The sequence below is a fragment of the Metopolophium dirhodum genome, chromosome 1 (assembly GCF_019925205.1).
Source record: "Metopolophium dirhodum isolate CAU chromosome 1, ASM1992520v1, whole genome shotgun sequence".
Taxonomy (NCBI): Eukaryota; Metazoa; Arthropoda; class Insecta; order Hemiptera; family Aphididae; genus Metopolophium; species Metopolophium dirhodum.
This window is the reverse complement of record NC_083560.1, coordinates 88,994,435-89,013,057: the sequence shown is the minus strand read 5'-3', so window position 1 is coordinate 89,013,057 and position 18,623 is coordinate 88,994,435. Positions and strand designations below refer to the sequence as shown.

General features: G+C 27.9%; 1 protein-coding gene and 1 pseudogene across 1 annotated transcript; both read left to right on the top strand.

Moving 5' to 3' along the window:
* The first annotated feature begins 9,542 nt into the window (after nucleotides 1-9,542).
* Nucleotides 9,543-10,400, top strand: LOC132944360 (zinc finger MYM-type protein 1-like). The gene is made up of 3 exons (XM_061013666.1): nucleotides 9,543-10,017; nucleotides 10,062-10,247; nucleotides 10,354-10,400. Exons 1-3 carry the CDS (start codon nucleotides 9,543-9,545, stop codon nucleotides 10,398-10,400), a joined length of 708 nt encoding a protein of 235 aa, XP_060869649.1.
* A 101-nt stretch (nucleotides 10,401-10,501) lies between these two features.
* Nucleotides 10,502-11,089, top strand: LOC132944352 (52 kDa repressor of the inhibitor of the protein kinase-like; annotated as a pseudogene).
* Nucleotides 11,090-18,623: the final 7,534 nt, after the last annotated feature.

Below are 18,623 nucleotides of genomic sequence, written 5' to 3'. Positions count from 1 at the left end.
ATTTATTAAAATTAAGCCTTAAAAACGAAAACGTTAATGTTTTCTAAACATAATTTAGGTATAGGTACGTTACCTGTCATTATTATTGTTAAATTAATAAGTTTGTCGTAATTTCTATACATGTAGTACATATTAATTCAAAATAAAATATTGAATTATTTTGTATTTAAATATTATATAATATATTAAAATACAACTATTTTTTTTTTTAATATTAAGTTTAATTATATCTTAACCTTATATATAAATATAAGCTAGGTACTTGAAGCTACAAATTCCATTAAAATTTTAATTATAATTAACTATATAGGTATCTAGTACCCATATATTTTATAAATATTATTAATTAGCATTGTAAATGTTCATAATTAAACGCATATATCAAAGATTTCTCAAACTAAGGATATAAATTAAACATAATAATATTATATAATATGTACAACACTGCATGATTAATTTTAAAACCCGTGCCATTATATACTGACATTTATAGGAAGTGATTCCATCAAATCCAAATGATTTACTAGGAAATGTAGTTTTAAAACATTGTATTATGCTATTTATGCCATAAAATACGGACAAATAATAATGTTAAGAATTTCAAAATAAAATCCTTTATTAGGCGTTAGTAGCGAGCCTATTCAAATGAGCTAAATAGATGTGAACGTTTTATTTATGTTAGTGTAGGTACTGAATAATTATGTCATTAATTTAAGGTGTATGGACTTAGCATTTAGCCCCACCTTAAGCAATCAGATCCATATAATAGTACCTATATAGGAACCGTACTAATGATGTAATAATACAAATAATAAATAAATATAAAACTAATATTATTTTGTCCTTCCCCTTGGAATTTATATGCTATACATGGGCGAACATTGTACGCACAATATTAGCAGCCACTCGTTTTGATTAGACAATATTTGGTATCACTTGTATCTTAGACAATAATATAATGACTAAAAATGGTCATAATATAAACATTGTAGATTCTGAGCGGAGTGATGAATGTATTGATTTTACAATGACGAGTGTGTTTTTTTTTCATTTAACTTTTTTTTGTGTCTGTCATCGCTGTTTGGGGCAGTACAATTGCTACGATTTTCTTCAGGTCAAAACTTAAAATTCCTAGTAGTTTTTAAGAGAACGTGATACCCGTATGCGTTGTTTCTGTCTTACAAATGTACAACATAGTAAAAAACTGTTTTGCATGGGATAAAACCACTCCTTTTTTTTATAGTAGGATTACCAAAATTCCACAACGCATAGGGAACAACTTTATCTGTGTCGTAGCGTTTTTATTTTTTTTTAATGCATTTACCAATAGATTCTAATAATTAAATGAAAAAAAAACAAAAAAAATCATAACGTTCTCAAACTTTAATTTTATTTATGTTATCCAAATGATAAAAACGCTACGACATAGATAAAGTTGTTTCCTATGCGTTGTGGAAGTTTTTGGAGTGGTTCTATCACGCGCAAAACTGTTTTTTGCTATGAGTACATTTGTAAGACGGAGACAACGCATGCGGGTATCACGTCCTCTTAAAAGCGGCGGGAAAAACAAAAATAAATTAAAGAAAAAAAGAAATTTTTACCGCAAAACCGGTTTTTGACAAAATGTTGGTGTATCTCTAAAACAAATGACCGTACATACATGATGTTTTCACTGAATAATTATATTATAATATTATATTAGCACTTTATATACACCATAAATCAAAATATTTTGAGCTGTTTAAGGACATTTTCAGTTACCAATTTTTTTAAGTTTTTATTTTATAAATGTCTATAGAATTTTATTCGTTGAGTCAATAAGCTTGACAATTTAATACATGGTTCCTAATATCTGAGCGCACGGCAGTATGTCAGGCCAAGTTCCAGCAATGCCAGTGTATCTTTACACGAACCAATTCGCCCAGTTTTTCTAACCCATATATTTCTGTTTCCTCTTAAGATAAACTTTTGAAATTTATAACACAGATTAATGTAGAGTAGCTTAGGACGCTGTAAAAAAATAAACCTTTAATATTGTACCATTCCAAAATGGGAGGATTTCAAAATTTGCAATATTGTTACTGACTCACTGACTCACTGATCATCAAAATTATTAGACACTTCCCGTATAGGTAAAAGCGTGAAATTTTAGGGGAAAGCCAAGGATAGTACCATTGTTGAATATAACCGTCTAAGAACTTTGTATAGGCCAGACTTAACAAATATTCTATATAAAAAGTCTCGACGACAAAAACTCGAAAACTACGAAATTTAAAAAAAAAAATTACACGTCGTCCACAATGCTGAAGCCCGCAAAAATAAATTATATCCCCAACAAAAACCTAACAGTGAAAAAAGGCCAAGTTCTCCCTCCCAAAAAAGTCGGCCTATCAAACTAGTGAAATCTAGATTGTGGCCAAGTCTGTTATTTTTTAATTCATAACCTCACTGCACTCCTACATTAAAGAACAACACTCCTCTTTTATTTGTATTGTTGGCCAGTTTCTGAATGAAGCATAGAACATCATTACCGAATGTACTCACTTATGACTTACGTGGGTGATGGGGAGAAGAGAACTCAGAAAAAAGAAAAAGGTTTAGATTTCTTCTCAAAAAAGACAGCGAATCATAGTAGTGGTATATACATTGCGGTTAAGTCTAGTTTATGCCTCATTCAGAAACTGGACAAGTGTTAAACAATACAAATACAATAGGAGTGTTGCTCTTTAATGTAGGAGTGCAGTGAGGTTATGAATTAAAAAATAGCAGACTTGGCCACAATGTAGATTTCACTATTTTGATAGGCCGACTTTTTTGGGGGAGTTTAAAACTTGGCCTTTTTTCACCGTTAGGTTTTTGTTGGGGATATAATTTATAATTGTTTCAATAGCAGTTGAAAAATATTAAAAATACATAGTCACAATTATTTTTTATAATAATATTATTTAAAGTTTGAATTTTGACATAATACGTAAAAATCACTAATTTGTGCAAATTATTTTGAGTTAGAAATTCATAAAATTTTTCTTTTTAAATCTAAGATTTTAAAATTTAATAGAAGATTCTTCATAAGTATGTCTACCTTTATCAAAAAAAAATATTAACTGGAAAGTTAAATTAAAATTATATTAGCTTTAAGTTTAAATTTTTACAACATTGGATCTTCTTACGGTTTCTCGTGTAGCGGTTTTCTTATTTGGCTGTAATTAAAAACGAATAACTGTAGATAGGTACTTGAAATTTGCACTATATATTTATTTTATTAACATTTAAAGTTCAATTTTTGACAACATTTATGAAATTTAAAATTTAAAAATGTTTTGTAGTTAAAAATGTATAAAATATTCAACTTGTATAGCTAAGGATTTCAAATTTTAAACAACGTTCCACGTAAGTAGGTTATTCTTTAACCAAAAAATCTAAAAATCTATAAACATAGTTTTTTTTTATAGTTATGTATTTTAAGTTCAAATTTTGACGAAATTATATATTATAACTTATAAGTAACCAAGAATAACGATTTTTGTTATTTGTTGTAATTTAAAAATATTATTCGTGGGTACTTTTAGTACTTTTAGTTTTAGATAGTTATAAAGTATTGGGGTAAAAAAAAATCCTATTAACTAATATATTATTTTACAATTTGTAAATATTTTAAGGTTTTTACTCATTACTCATTAGAGCACATTAATGCGTTGTATAGCGTTTTATAGTGCTTTTTCTTTAACTACCTATACTTATAGTGAAAAAAAAAAACATTCGTAAAAAATATAGTTTAAAAATTAATAAGTTTATACCTACCAATTTTATCAAGCTTTGCACACATGCCGTCGATATAATAGTAGACTTATAATTTTGTCTTTATTAAAGGACCGGATGATGTTGATATAAAAATACAAAAATAGAATAATAATAAATAATAATACATATAAATAAAAAGTACAAATTTTAATAATTCACCAATGTTTTGTTTTAGACTTCAAAATAAAAAATCTCTAAACATATTTGGTATTTTTAGTGAAACATTTATTCATTTTTTGGTTCATGTGATCATGTCTGTATGCATATTTGTATGTTTTATAGAGCATATAAGTCCTTAAGCCTAATGATCACATATGATATAACTTTATTTAAGTTAGTACAATATAGTAAAAATGTTAAGTATGATTTACTATAATAATATGAATTTATAATATGTGTAATAGTAGGTATTAAATTACTTATCTCAAAATTGTTTTAGAATAGTAGGAATAATATATGTATATAATGTACATTATGATAATATGTTATACCTATATAATTATATATAAACTATACTAAAATTACAGCATATTTTTCGTTTGTATATATATTATATTATATTAAAGGCTTTGAGACATTATTAAGACACCTATTGTATTGTTCACAACCGTATTGTAATATACGTAAGCATATGTAGGTACCTAATATACATTTTTATAAAGTACCTATATTGATTTAAGAATATTATCGAATAAAAACAATATTAACCATTCAATTTTGATAGAAATATTTATCAACTGCGTTACCTACATTTCCATTTGATCGATAACATGCTTAAACTTGAAATAACTTTTACTAACACAACATTATTTTTTCAATAACATAATAAAACCATAACTGTTTTACAATCTTTAAAGATCCAATAAGAAATATTAGCTCTATAACGGGTTATTTATAAATGAAGGCGTGATACTATAATATTCGCTTGATGTATATAAAACAATTCAATATAAAAACGATTCGTGATCGGTAGAAAAAAGAAGTCTCATTACGAAGCCGCCATTTTGGAATGATGATACGCAACTTGGCACTGAGCTCAAGAAACAAAATAAAATCTAACGAAGCGTTACATAATTTGATTTTAACCTACGCCTCCCTTGCTTTGTGTAACTAGAGGGAAAAACAATTTTCCCACCACACTATAATATATACGTATACGTATAAGCTTACTACTCATATTTTCATTTACGCTACAGTTATTTTCAATAGTGTGGTCGCATAGATGTTCAGAATTTTTTTGTGTGGGTTCAAATATTCCTATTCACCCTCTTCTAAATACTGATATTTACATAATATTTAAACATTTATTTTATTTTGAGTTGATTGTATAACCTTATATTATAAAAAGAATAAGTTAATAATATTAACTATTTTATATATTATATAATCCTTTAAACCAAGTTTGTACGGTGGCTGGGAGGCTGAATTCACACGGTTTAGTTTATATTATTATTATATGTTATTGTTATGTTTATTTGTAAGTGGCTACTATAGTTATTGAACAACAAATAGAAATACAAAAATAGTTATAATTATTATGATAACTTATTATTATTATTCATTAAAAAAATAAAAATAATAAGTCGATTTAAAAAGGAATAGACATGACGAAGTAACAAGGTATGATCACAACAATCTGAATTTCGTTCAGTCGATGCAGAATAGGGTGGGAGTCATCCTCGTAATTTGATTAGCTTATATTTAACGCGCATATTATGAGTTAATAATATATAATATATATAATAATATCAAGGATCAATCAAGACTCCCTCCCACTCCTATTTCTGATAATAGAGATATAATACGTATCACAAAATTGTGATCAATGATCATACCTTGTTATTTTGTCATGGGAATAGGTCAAGTAGTCGTACAGTTGTAGGTGTTGAGTGACGAGTGCACTTCATTATTGAGGAATAAGTCCGAGTAAGTCGCTGTAATGTATAGTTTAATTCAATTAAAACCAATCGTTGCATACGAAAAACGATTCTGAGCGATGGCGGTACGTCATTCTACATTAAAAAGTATGTTTAATGATAATTTTGGATTCTGAGTATCTGACCTATGTATGTATTGTTTTAAAATTAAATGTACTCGTTTTTATATACAAACATGATTTATAGTAGAAAAAATGCTTTTATTTTCCACTTTAATATCTTTCCTAGTAAAAAAATAAATCTAGTTGGTAGGTACTTTTGGCAGGTAAAAAATTTAAAAGTATCCAGTACTTATCTCAATAACTGGGAAAAACAAAAAAATAAGTAGGCAAGTACCTACCTAACCACTCAGCTCTACAGTTGTAGGTGTCGACTGGGTCGAGTGTATCTCGTCATTGAGCAGTAAATCATTGTACACTGAAACCTCTGAATACAGTGAAAACTCTCCTAACAGACACCTCTAAGACTCTAAATAGACATCCAAATATCGGGCCTTTTTATTGGAAACCAACCACAAGCTTTCTACAAACTGAACCCTCTGATTAGCAAACACCTCCGTATAGTGGACAAAATGACAGCGGCCGAGAGTGTCCGATATGTAATATATGTGTTAAATTTGAATTCAATGATAAATTATTGCAATATTGCATATGAAAAATATTCTGAGCGAAGATTGTCCATAGTCAGTCTATATCAGATATACTTAAGATATATTTTATGATAGTATATTAATATTAAAATAATTAATTTTAATATTAGTAATACACTAATACGGTGGGTTGAATTATATAATGCAAAAAAAATTGTATTTGAGAATTTCATTATGTGTATAATATACTATAAATTCAATATGTTAGAAGTTTCAAGTAGGTTGAAGCATAGTTCTAATAAGTATAAAGCTTAACATTGTATTATTTTTGAGGACATATATAAAGTTGGAGATAAAAATATTGAAAAACAGAGTTCAAACCTAACTTTGTGCTTTAAACGATAGTCATGACAAAAAATTACGTGTAAAGCGACAAAATTTAATCTTCTTATAAATTGAGTTATAGTATAGTAAGCGACGCAATGATTGTCGTGTTAAACGCCATAATATTTTAGATTCTAAACGGAGCATCGAAATGTATTGATTTTACAATGATGTGTGTGTTTTTTTTAATTTTTAATTTTTGTATCTCTCACCACCGTTTGGGGCAGTAAAACTTCTTAGATTTTCTTCAACAGTATCTTATTTTATGGGAAAGTGAATCTAGTTGGTGAATTCGGGAGGCCCCAATATTTTTTAAAAGCACCGGGAAAAACAACATAAAAGTTAAGGAAAAACAGGAATTTTTACGCAAAATTGGTTTTTGACAAATTTGATTTTCGTTTTTGGCGTAACTCTTAAGCAAATGACCGTAGATACATGAAATTTTTACTGAACATTTATATTACCATTTGCACACCATAAAATATTCAAAATATTTTGACTTGTTTTGAACTGTTTACGGACATTATTAATTTTCATTTTTTAAAGGTTTTTTAATTCTATGAATGCCAATAAAACTTTATTTGTTAGGTAAAAAAGTTTGGAAATTTAATACAAGGCTCTTAATATATTTTTATAATGACATTTGAAAAATATTAAAAATCCATTGTCACAATTGTTTTTATAAGCATTTAAAGTTCGAATTTTGAAAAAAATACTGAATCACGAATCACGAATATTAGCAAATTATTTTGAGTTGAGAATTCATAAAAATTTTTCTTTTTAAATCTAAGATTTTAAAATGTAATACAAGTTTGCTCATAAGTTTGTCTACCCTTATCAAAAAAATAAAATTGTCTACAAGCAAATCAAATTAAATTTTTATGAGCGTTTGAAGTTTATATTTTTACAAGATAGGATATTCACTCGATTTTTCATGTAGCGATTTTGTTATTTTGTTGTAATTCAAAAACAAATAACTGTAGATATATGAACATTTTACTGAATATTTATATTTTCATTTTCTATACACCATATAATTTTGAATATATTCTGATTCTTTTTGAGCTGTTTACGGACATTGTCAGTTTTCAATTTTTGTAGTTTTTATTTCTATAAATATCAATACAATTTTATTTGTTGGGTAATTTTATACAATGCTCCTGATATATTGTAACAATAGCAGTTGAAAAATATTAAAAACACATAGGCACAATTTTTTTTTTATAAGCATTTAAAGTTTGAATTTTGACAAAATGTATTAAATTTAAAATTTAATAGTTATTTTGTAGATAAAAATTTATAAAATGTTCAACTTTTATAGCTAAGGATTGAAAATTTAAAACAAGTTTTGTTGAAAATCGTTTTTGAACCAGAGTGCAGTTCGACCATTACCTTTTCAAACCCAAGTGCGATTCTACTATTTAATTTAGGAAAAAAGTGCAATCCGATTATCCCGTATCTGTTCATATTATCAATGTTTATTCATTAATGTTAAAGTTAACTTTAATTTACTAATGGCAATTATAAATATTTAAATACCTTTAATTTATTTTGAAATATGTATGTTATAGTTCAATACCTAGGTTAAAAATTGTGGTTCGGGTAAGCTGTCCATTTCAATCTGAGTAACATGTCGGAGGTACCGGTACGAAACATTTTATCTTGCTAATTGTGGGTATCATAGAACATTTTATGAATCATAATTATGTTATTTGTTCCATTATAAAAATAAAAATAAATATTATATGATTATTACCTATATATTATAAAGTACATTTTTTTTATCAAACATCAAAATTGATTTTTGAATTTGTCGGTTTAACTCATTTTGACAAGTTTAGTTGTTTTTAAATAAACCAAAAAAATATATCATTTACGGTTAATATTATTTAACAGAAAATATTTTTTTTTATTATTTAAATTAAATTAAATTTTTGACAATTGTGTCACCTTATTATTATTATTAGTACCTATCTGTTACAGGCACGCAGTTTAGGGGTGGCCTGGGGTGACCCGGCCACCCAAAATATTTACAGGCCACCCTAATACATTGTTAAAATTGTCACCCCATTATATTGTTAAAATACCCAAGGCTCAAATAATTAATTAAAAAGAGTTAAACTATTTTCAAAAATGATATTTGTTATTATTCACTAATTATCATTAACGCTGTGTTTTCACAACGATTACAAATTTTGAACATAATAGCTTGTAATTTATCGCATCAGAAGCAATTTGATTTTCGAACAGCATGGGCTTCAGCCCCCCCCCCCCCCCCCCCCCCGAAATCTAGGAATTGTTTATTAAGTCTACTTATTATGTTCTACTAGATGATAAAGAATTATTATTAACAACGAACAAGTTATTCATATTATAATGTGTCAATGACGATTTTGATCGTAACGATTATATCTTTGAGTTCGGTACATAATGCTTAATTTTGACGTGCGGTACTGCTGCATTATCGTAATTTTATTTGATTTACTGATATTATACACGCGTTGTCGCGTTTCAATCACCGTACAATAATTATACGAGCATTACGAGCCTGTATGAGCTAAAAATATTTCCGAGAAGTTGTGACGACGACGGCCGGCTGTTATATTATAGTCGCTATTATAGATAAATATTTTGTTGTCTGATATATACGACGTTTAGTATCGCACGTAGTACGTACCTACTAACTACTAAAGCAGTGGATTGTGACGAGTGTTTTTATTTGTTGGTTAAATAAAATAATAATAATACACCTAAGCATAATGAAAAGAACTCAACAATCATTATGTATTTAATCGTTAAAAGAACATTTGGAAACTAGTGGTTGTAAATCTATGTATACAAGTCCACTTATACAAAACGAAATAATAAATTTGTTTGGTGATTTAATTCAGTCAAAAATTCTTGAAAGAGTTTCAAAAACTAATTTTTATACAATACTTGCAGACGAAACAACTGATATTTCTCAAATTGAACAGTTCTCATTATGTATCCGTTATGTTGACGAGCAGGTTTTTTCAATTCGAGAAGATTTTCTTACATTCGTTCCGGTATATGATATATCTGGTGAAGGTTTGGCTAACACGATTAAAGAAACATTAAAAAAAATTGGTTTTGATTTGAATAAAATGCGAGGTCAGGGTTACGACGGGGCTGCAGCAATGCGTGGTCGTTTTAGAGGTGTTCAGGCAATTATTAAAGATATGTACCCAAAAGTATTATACACACATTGTGTATCACACTCACTAAATCTTTGTTTATCGGATGCTACAAAATCTCAAGATATTCGAAATGCTTTTGGTGTAATAAGTGAATGCTGTTTTTTTTTAACAGTTCGGCAAAACGAACTACAGTCCTCAAAAATAAAATAAAAGAAATTAAACCAAATTCACAATCTACAAAATTGAAATCTTTATGTGAAACTCGCTGGGTGTTACGCCATGAAGCAGTTATGCTTTTTAAAGAATTTGTAGAACCCGTTGTAGCTGCATTAGAAAAAGTGCAAAGTGAATGTTCTGGGACCGATTCTTCAAAAAGAGGTAATAGCCTTTTACATTGTATTTGCAACTTTAATTTTTTAATATCTATTTGTGTGTCTAGTAAATTATTAAGTTATACTTATAATTTATCGAAATATTTACAAAGCAAAAATATTGATTTATTTAATGCTCTTAATCAAGTTTCTGGTGTAATTTCTGTGTTTGAATCCATAAGAGAAAACGTTGATTTAAAATTTAACAATATTTATAAAGAAGCCAAAGATGTTGCTGAAAAGATAAATATTGAGCCAAAAATGCCTCGTATTTGTAGCAGTCAAAGAAATAGAAGCAATGTACCATCTAACAACATTGAAGAATATTACAAAAAATCTATTTTTATACCGTACTTGGACGATTTGATGATGGCATTAAATGAAAGATTTATACCTCACAATGAAACTATAACTTAATTACAATATGTCTTACCAAGTATTGTAGTTGAAAAACCATTTTCTTATTTAAAAAAAGCTGTTGAATTTTATGAAAATGATTTACCGGGGCTAAATGACGTTATAGAAGCAGAGTACGAAATTTGGCAAGCTAAGTGGAAGAATATTGAAGACAACTTAAGGCCCACAACTGCTATAGAGGCTTTGAGTGTCTGTGATAATTTAATGTATCCAAACATGTATGAATTACTAAAAATACTAGCTATAATACCAGTGTCCACCGCTACAGCTGAGCGTAGCTTTTCGACGTTGAGAAGACTCAAAACGTATTTAAGAAATACAACTTCAGAATCTAGACTAGTGGGACTTGCCCTTTTAGCTATTCATAGAGACATTGACATACCAGATGACATTTTATTAGATACATTTGCTAACAGTGGCAAAGAAATTTAAATTTGATTTGATTTGTTATATTAATATCGTATTATTATTATTATTATTATTATATATTATTTCATTATTAATTTTTTGAAAACATTAAAAATCATGACAAAAATTAAAATTGTGTACTAATTTCCTAACTCTTATTTTTAATAGGCTGAATTAGGGAATTTTAGTTAGAGAAAATACCACAGCCCCCCCCCCCCAAAAAAAATATCTAAATACGCCCCTGTGGGACACAATGCATCTATATTATGAACATGCATTGCTATAATGGTATATCATTAATTCAGCACTTCCCATCATTGCTTGGTTAGCGATGGTTAGCTTGATACCACGATAATTATTATGCGCATTATGCGCAATAATATACTTAGTAGGTACCTATTTATAATACTAACTATTATTAGTTATTACTACCAGCCCCCATTTTTCAAAATATAACGTATTACACATTTTATTTACAATGATATTAAGATACTGTAGTGATAAAGAGGACCAAGAAATTAAACTTATATTAATATATTATGTAGTAAAAATATAGCCCATAACTTTTTATAAATTTAAGAGAATTAAAATCATACCACACTACCACAGAAACAATTAAAAGTACCTATCAATCGATTAATCTATTTTCATAATAATTCAATAGCATTTTTAAAACTTATTTTATCTTTCAAATGTGGGATACAGCATGCTTTTTTATATAATGATACGAAGTGGATTGGTTCAAATTCTAAATATACCTTTACATATCTTATTGTGATCACACATTATTATTATTCGTCAGTAATTTCATCATTTTCAGTTATTACTTATATAATCGGTCTAATTAGTTAATAATATTATACTATTTTGTATACCTACATATCATGTACCTTGGTAATGTAAATTATACATTTGTACATTGATTACATTTTTAGAAAAAAAATATAACAAAAAGTCTCCTTCACGATAGTTGTAGGTATCTATCGACTATACCCAGCGTGTTCACTATTCACAATTAAAAGTAGAGAAGTAAAGATCAATTTGGTAAAATGTTACTGAAAACAATTTATTTTTGGTACCTATCATAAAAGATTTTCATTTTTAAAAAATTCAAAAATGTTTAATTTTATTGTTGTCTACACTTCTCAAATCCGTAGTGCACACTTTCAATTTCGGACTACACACTTTGTGTCGGGGTTCGCTAAAAAATAGGGGCTGATTACTACTAATACTATTATAATATTTAAAACAAATATAAATATAATCGCCGAATTCCTACTATAAACAACTTGGTATAAAAAATAAAGCTACGATAATAGCATGGTATATAGCCATATAGGTACCAATACCTATTGTACTTTTGTTACTATAGTAGTATATTTAAAAGAGAAACACTTATAAATTAAATTAGTGCCTGGGGGGGGGGGGGGATTAAATGTTAGCCAATAAACATTTGTCTGATTAGGCCAACCTAATTATGTAATCCTACCTACGTGCCTGATCTACTATAGTAGGTAGGTACCACATTATTGTGTTTCAAATTCTTGAGACATATATTATAAGTTCTAGGATTTTTAAAATATCAGAATAAAATTGTATGGCGGTCCGCGTATACGTAATTTATACTCCGACTTACGATCAGTCAATAGTTTAACGTATCGTGTAAAAATAATAAAATAAAATAATGCCAACAAATCTTCAAACACCAAAATCTGATTGAAATAAATACAGATCTAGGTAGGTAGGTATATAGACTATAGGTACAATCATATAATGTTAACAAGAAATAATAAATATATATATCGATGTATATATATATATAATATACACACTCACAAATTGTATCATTTTATCTAACACTAACAGTATAAGGTTTGCCAAACAACAATTTCCCATATGTGACTTTTGTATTCGCACGTGATTAGATTACGGTGATTGGTAACTGCTGTTTGGCTCCTCACATTCTCGCCACGCACAATAAAACTATCACTCAGTCTGTTCGCACACAACTCCTAACGAGATTACATTTTGTTTGGAAACATCATATGTTGTAGTATCAGTTAATATACCAACGACCCACCGTAAAAAATCATTGAATACATATACAATTGTATTATAATATTCACATGCCAGAAAAAAAAAAGTAAAATATATTTACCAACATAAAACCGAATTGCAATCATTATTAAATACCTGCCTGTCATACCCACTATTTAGTACTTTACCTTAGTTAGATATATATTGTGTGTGGATAATTTCTTGAATTGTAATAATCATAAGTGTCTATAATTTCATATGTAGGTTTATAGCAAATTAAACATCGTATAGTGAATTATCGGAAATTGTTATTTTGTTCATTGTTAATGCTGATTTTACCTATTACTCTTTATTACCTATTACCCCTTATTTTACATTTAAAAATGCAATAGTTGAAGTTTAATTATCCTTATTCCTTACAACTTTTTATATAATAATTATTCACTATACCTATACTGTTAAAAAAAATTAATATGACTTTCAGTAAACTTTTTTTTTGTTGTTTAAGTTAAAACAAATTGTGGGGAGTCTTCTATCAACATTTCTAATGTTAATTATAAAAAGAAAAATGTTTATGAATTTCTAACTGAAAAATAGTTTGAAAATGTTTGACATTTTGAGGAATTTTGTCAAAATTTGAACTTAAAATGCATTAAAAAATAATCGTGACTTTTAATTTCTGATATTTTTTTGTACTTACATAATTGAAACTAATAAGGAACCTTGTATTGAATTTCCAAGCTTTTACTTAGTAAAAAAGTTTTTACCGAGAATAACTTTAAACAAATTTACAAATTTCTAAATATTTCTAAAGGCTATAACCTGCTCAAAAAAAGTCAAAATATTTCGAAATTATTGTTACCACTCGTTGAAAATGCTAATATAAATATTATGTGAAAATGTCAATGATCTGCGGTTATTAGTTTGTTAAATTAGTGAGTTAAATTAAAAAAAAAATCGATTTAGCATGAAAGTTACCTATCACTTTTTTCACTTTATTTTTGTTTTTCTTGACACTTTCTAAAACCATTTTGAACTATCAAAATTACCAATTAGATTCACTTTTCTAGATTTCCGTTTGCTGATGCAACATTTTAAGAAATAGCAATGAAGAGGACTGGAGTGTTGCATGTTTTAAGCAGTAATATTTAGACAGTTCATATGACGTCATGTACATTTGGGATGTCTCAATGCGAGTAGTAAATGTAAAATGAAGATTAGTGTATGTAGTCGGTTCGCTTTTAACTCCCGCACACGCTGACACAAACGCACCTGTCAACTACTCACGGAAAATTAAACAGGTACTTATATTTTTATTTGCATAGCTATAAAAATTACTAAAAGCTGTAGTAAATTAAACAAATATAAGTATACATTAATATACTGTTATATTACTATATAACATACAAGTATATACAATGCCGTCTTAAGCCTGGAGCCCCGAAATTTTAAGGGCCACAAATTCACATTGATTACATTATTTACTAAATAATTTACATTTTGTTTTAAATGTTTCTAATATAAATCTCGAAAGAAAAAATATTAAAATTATGAAACTGCCGCTAGAGAAAAATTTCCAGATTCTGGCTTTAAAGATGTACACCAATGAACTAAGAAGAAGAGTATTCATTTAACATTCCCCGGGGTGAACAGACTAACGAAAGTACATCGTTTACAAGTTGTGAAAAATTCAAAATAGAAACTTACTTCCCAATAATAGATTCATTAATAACTCAGTAAAAATTCGTGGTAAATTATACAAATCAATAAATACACTGTTTGGATTTTTCTCTAATTTACAAAATTTAGAGACAAAAGAAATACATTGTATTATCCATTGTAAAACATTAGCGGAATTTTATCACATAGACATTAATGAAACTGAATTAATTTTTGAACATATACACTTAAAAGCGTATCTATCAGAACTTGATATTTCTGAATTCAGTATTTCTAGTACATACAAATGTTTAAAATCAAATAGACTAGAAAAAACATTTCCAAACATAATAATATCTTTCCTATTTTTTTTTATCAATGATGATTATCAACTGTAGTGGGGAACGTTCATTTTCTAAGTTAAATTTAGTTAAAGAAGAGCTTAGAAGTACCATGAGCCAGAAACGGTTAAACTCCTTATTTTTAATGAGTATTGAACATGAACTACTATTAAGTTAAGATTATGGAAATGTTATAGAAGACATTGCGAATGAAAAAGCTAGGAAGAAACCATTAAAGAGTACCTACTTAATAATTGACAAATCTATATCAATATACATATAATGTTTTTTATGACAATTATATTAGTTTTTGTTTAATGAATTACATTTATTTTTAACTATAGAACATATTGATGTATGAATAATTAATATATTGACGATTTAATTAATAGGAAAGAATTTTTTGACCGTGTATTTTGAAATTATAATTAACAATAAAGTAACAGAGATTTAAACAAAAATGCACTTTTTACTAATAAAGTATAATATTTAATAAATAATAATACATTATGTGTTAAAAATGTATATATTATAATTTAGTATTATAGGGCCCCCGAAATATGTTTGGCCCGGGGCTCAATAAAACCTTAAGACGGCTCTCAGCATAATATACTGTTATACTTACTGAAATTCGATTGTAATTTCGAAAAAAGTTTTGAACACATACGTTTTTAGACTAGATTTAGGCTATTTTACGAATTATTTTAGATTCTGAGCGGGGCGATAAATGTATTGATTTTACGATTATATTGTTTTTTTATTTTTGTGTCTGTTGCCACCTTTTGGGACAATAAAGCTGCTTCGATATTCTTCAACAGTATCTTGTTCAATGGGAAAGTGAATTTAATTGATGCATTCGGGAGGTCAAAATTTAGAATTCCCAATAGTTTTCAAAAGCGCTGGGAAAAAGAACATACAAATTAAGGGAAAACGGGAATTTTTACGCAAAATCGGTTTTTGACAAAATCGATTTTAGTTTTTGGTGTAACTCTATAAAAAATGCATGAAATTTTCACTGGTTGTTTATATTTGATAAAATTTTCAAACAATTTTGATTTGTTTTGAAATGTTTAGGGACATTTTCAGTTTCTAATTTTATTAGTCTTTTTTCCTATGAATGTCAATAAAAAATGTATTTGTTGGGTAAAAATGCTTGAAAATTTAATACAAGGCTCCTAATATATTGTTACAGTGACAGTTGAAAATCATTAAAAATCCTAAGTCACAGTTTTTTTTTATAAGCATTTAAAGTTCAAATCTTGACAAAATACGGAAAAATCACGAAAATTACCAAATTATTTTGAGACAAGAATACATGAAAAATTTTCTTTTTAAATCTTAGATTTGAAAATGTAATACAAGTTTGTCTACTTTTATCAAAAAAAATGTATTTTTAAATTAAAAACAAATGTAATGCAATTTTTTCCCAGAATTCTAAATATGATATCTTGATTGGTTCTTCACAATTGAAAGTAGGAAATTGACATTAGATAGATTTTGTCAAATAGTTCATACCCACATACATTAAAATTAAAATCAGAAATATTAAATTGTGAAGTGTGTTTATCTTACAACCACTATTGTACCACTAGACTTATTAATCTAAATTTTAAAACGTATGAAAAATACGTGTGCTGCGATCACCTTAATGACTGGCATTATTATATAAACAGAACGAAATTCCTGTGTCAGGTCATCTTTAAAATACCAATTTTATAAAATCCTTCTTATTGCACATCTAGAGCATTTTAGAAACTAATATTCAACATTTCAAGTGCATACGTTTTTCTCTTTTTGAAAAATAGTGACTAATGGATTTGGATTTTAATAGTTCTATAGAATAAGGATTGTCTATAGTCTATATAGGTGTATTATATAATATATTATTAATACGTGAAAATTTTTTTGTCGTACCAACTACTCCACTTCTATAATAATATTATATATTAGGGGAAAATAGTATTGTGGAGTTGGTTTACACAAAAATATAAATTGTAAATCATATTATGAAGTCGTTGGGCGGCTATAATACGTAAATGGGAATACCAGTGGCGCCATCTTTCCAGTACTTAACATAACATTTAAAAGAAAATGACCATGGTGAAGAAAGGTAATGTGAAATATAAAAGTAGATAGTAATCTAACCACACAGAAAAATTATATTTTGAAAATATTTTAATGATGCTACAAAAAAAATTTAAATATTGTTACAAAATGTTGAAATTGTGATTAGGAAGTATTAGATAATTGTCACATGTTTTGGAATCAAAAATGTTTGCAGTGATAATATTGTTGGCACATTTATAGTAAAACTTGGCCACAATATTAGAGTATATACTGGGGTGTATTTAGGCCGGGGCCGCCGAGGCCTAGGCCCGGGGCCCCCTAGGTGTGTCGAAGACGGGGGCCACAGGACCTTTATTATTACAATAGTCAATATTACATAAAAAAAAATACTGAACATTTTTTTTAAAAATTATATTTACGTCGAAAAAAATTTGATCTAAAATACGAAATGAAAAAATATGTACGCGGCGGTAACGTTCATTATCTTGACATCTTGTATATTAATATTACTATCTAATAATAAACGGGGCTAACACCATAGCCACGAAAAGTGATTACTCCGAATATAGTACTACTCCGAATAAATTACTACGAATATCAGTTACTCCGAATATGGCTGCTGAAAATGATGATACCACGAACAATCATAATTCCGATAATGATATTACTCCGAAAATATTGCTACGAATATCAGTTGTTCCGAAAATATACAACTACGAAATAATAACCACGGTTTTAGATATGCACATAGGCGCAATTTGGGGGGTGACTTGGAGGGCCTTAGCCTCTCCAAAACTTGTATTTGAATTGATTATTGAAGTATTAAATCCTTCATTAGTTAGGTATCTAATCTGCATAATCCAAAAAACGATTTTTTAGAAATTATTTTCTTAAGTTAAAACAATGATTCATTATTCACGTGATTAGATATCGGATTCACTCACAGGCCACCAAGCATAAAGTAGGTTTAATAATAGTAATATAGTTTTACAAATTATGAATTGCCTACTAATCACAATACATTAGGTAACCAGGTAACCTACTGGCTACTGATAATATTTAAATTTTTTTACAATAATATAGCCAATACACAATAGTGATTTTTTTATAAATTTGCAGTTCGACGGTTACAATTCTAATATAAATAATATAATATAATAACAATAATATGTACCATACCTACCTGAATGTTATTTTTTTAGCAATACGAGCGGTATTAATTTTTTGTAGGAGTTAACACTGTATTTTGTAGTAGTTAACACTATCTTTTGTAGGAGTTAACACTACATTTGTAGGAGTTTACCATTCCCCATTTGAACAGCGACAGAGCCCCCCCCCCCCCCCCCCCCAATGGTCTGATTCATTTAAATATGTAAAGCACCTCAAAGTCAAAAAAAGAAATGGCACCTATGGATATACAATATACATCCATGATAATAATATATATTATCAAT

What these genes read in the sequence shown, in the direction of transcription:
- LOC132944360 (XM_061013666.1), top strand. Translation starts at nt 9,543, where the DNA reads ATGTATACAAGTCCACTTATACAAAACGAAATAATAAATTTGTTTGGT. An exon ending in AAATGCTTTTGGTGTAATAA is followed by an intron (nt 10,018 to 10,061) that starts GTGAATGCTGTT and finishes AACGAACTACAG; the next exon opens with TCCTCAAAAATAAAATAAAA. An exon ending in GACCGATTCTTCAAAAAGAG is followed by an intron (nt 10,248 to 10,353) that starts GTAATAGCCTTT and finishes ATATTTACAAAG; the next exon opens with CAAAAATATTGATTTATTTA.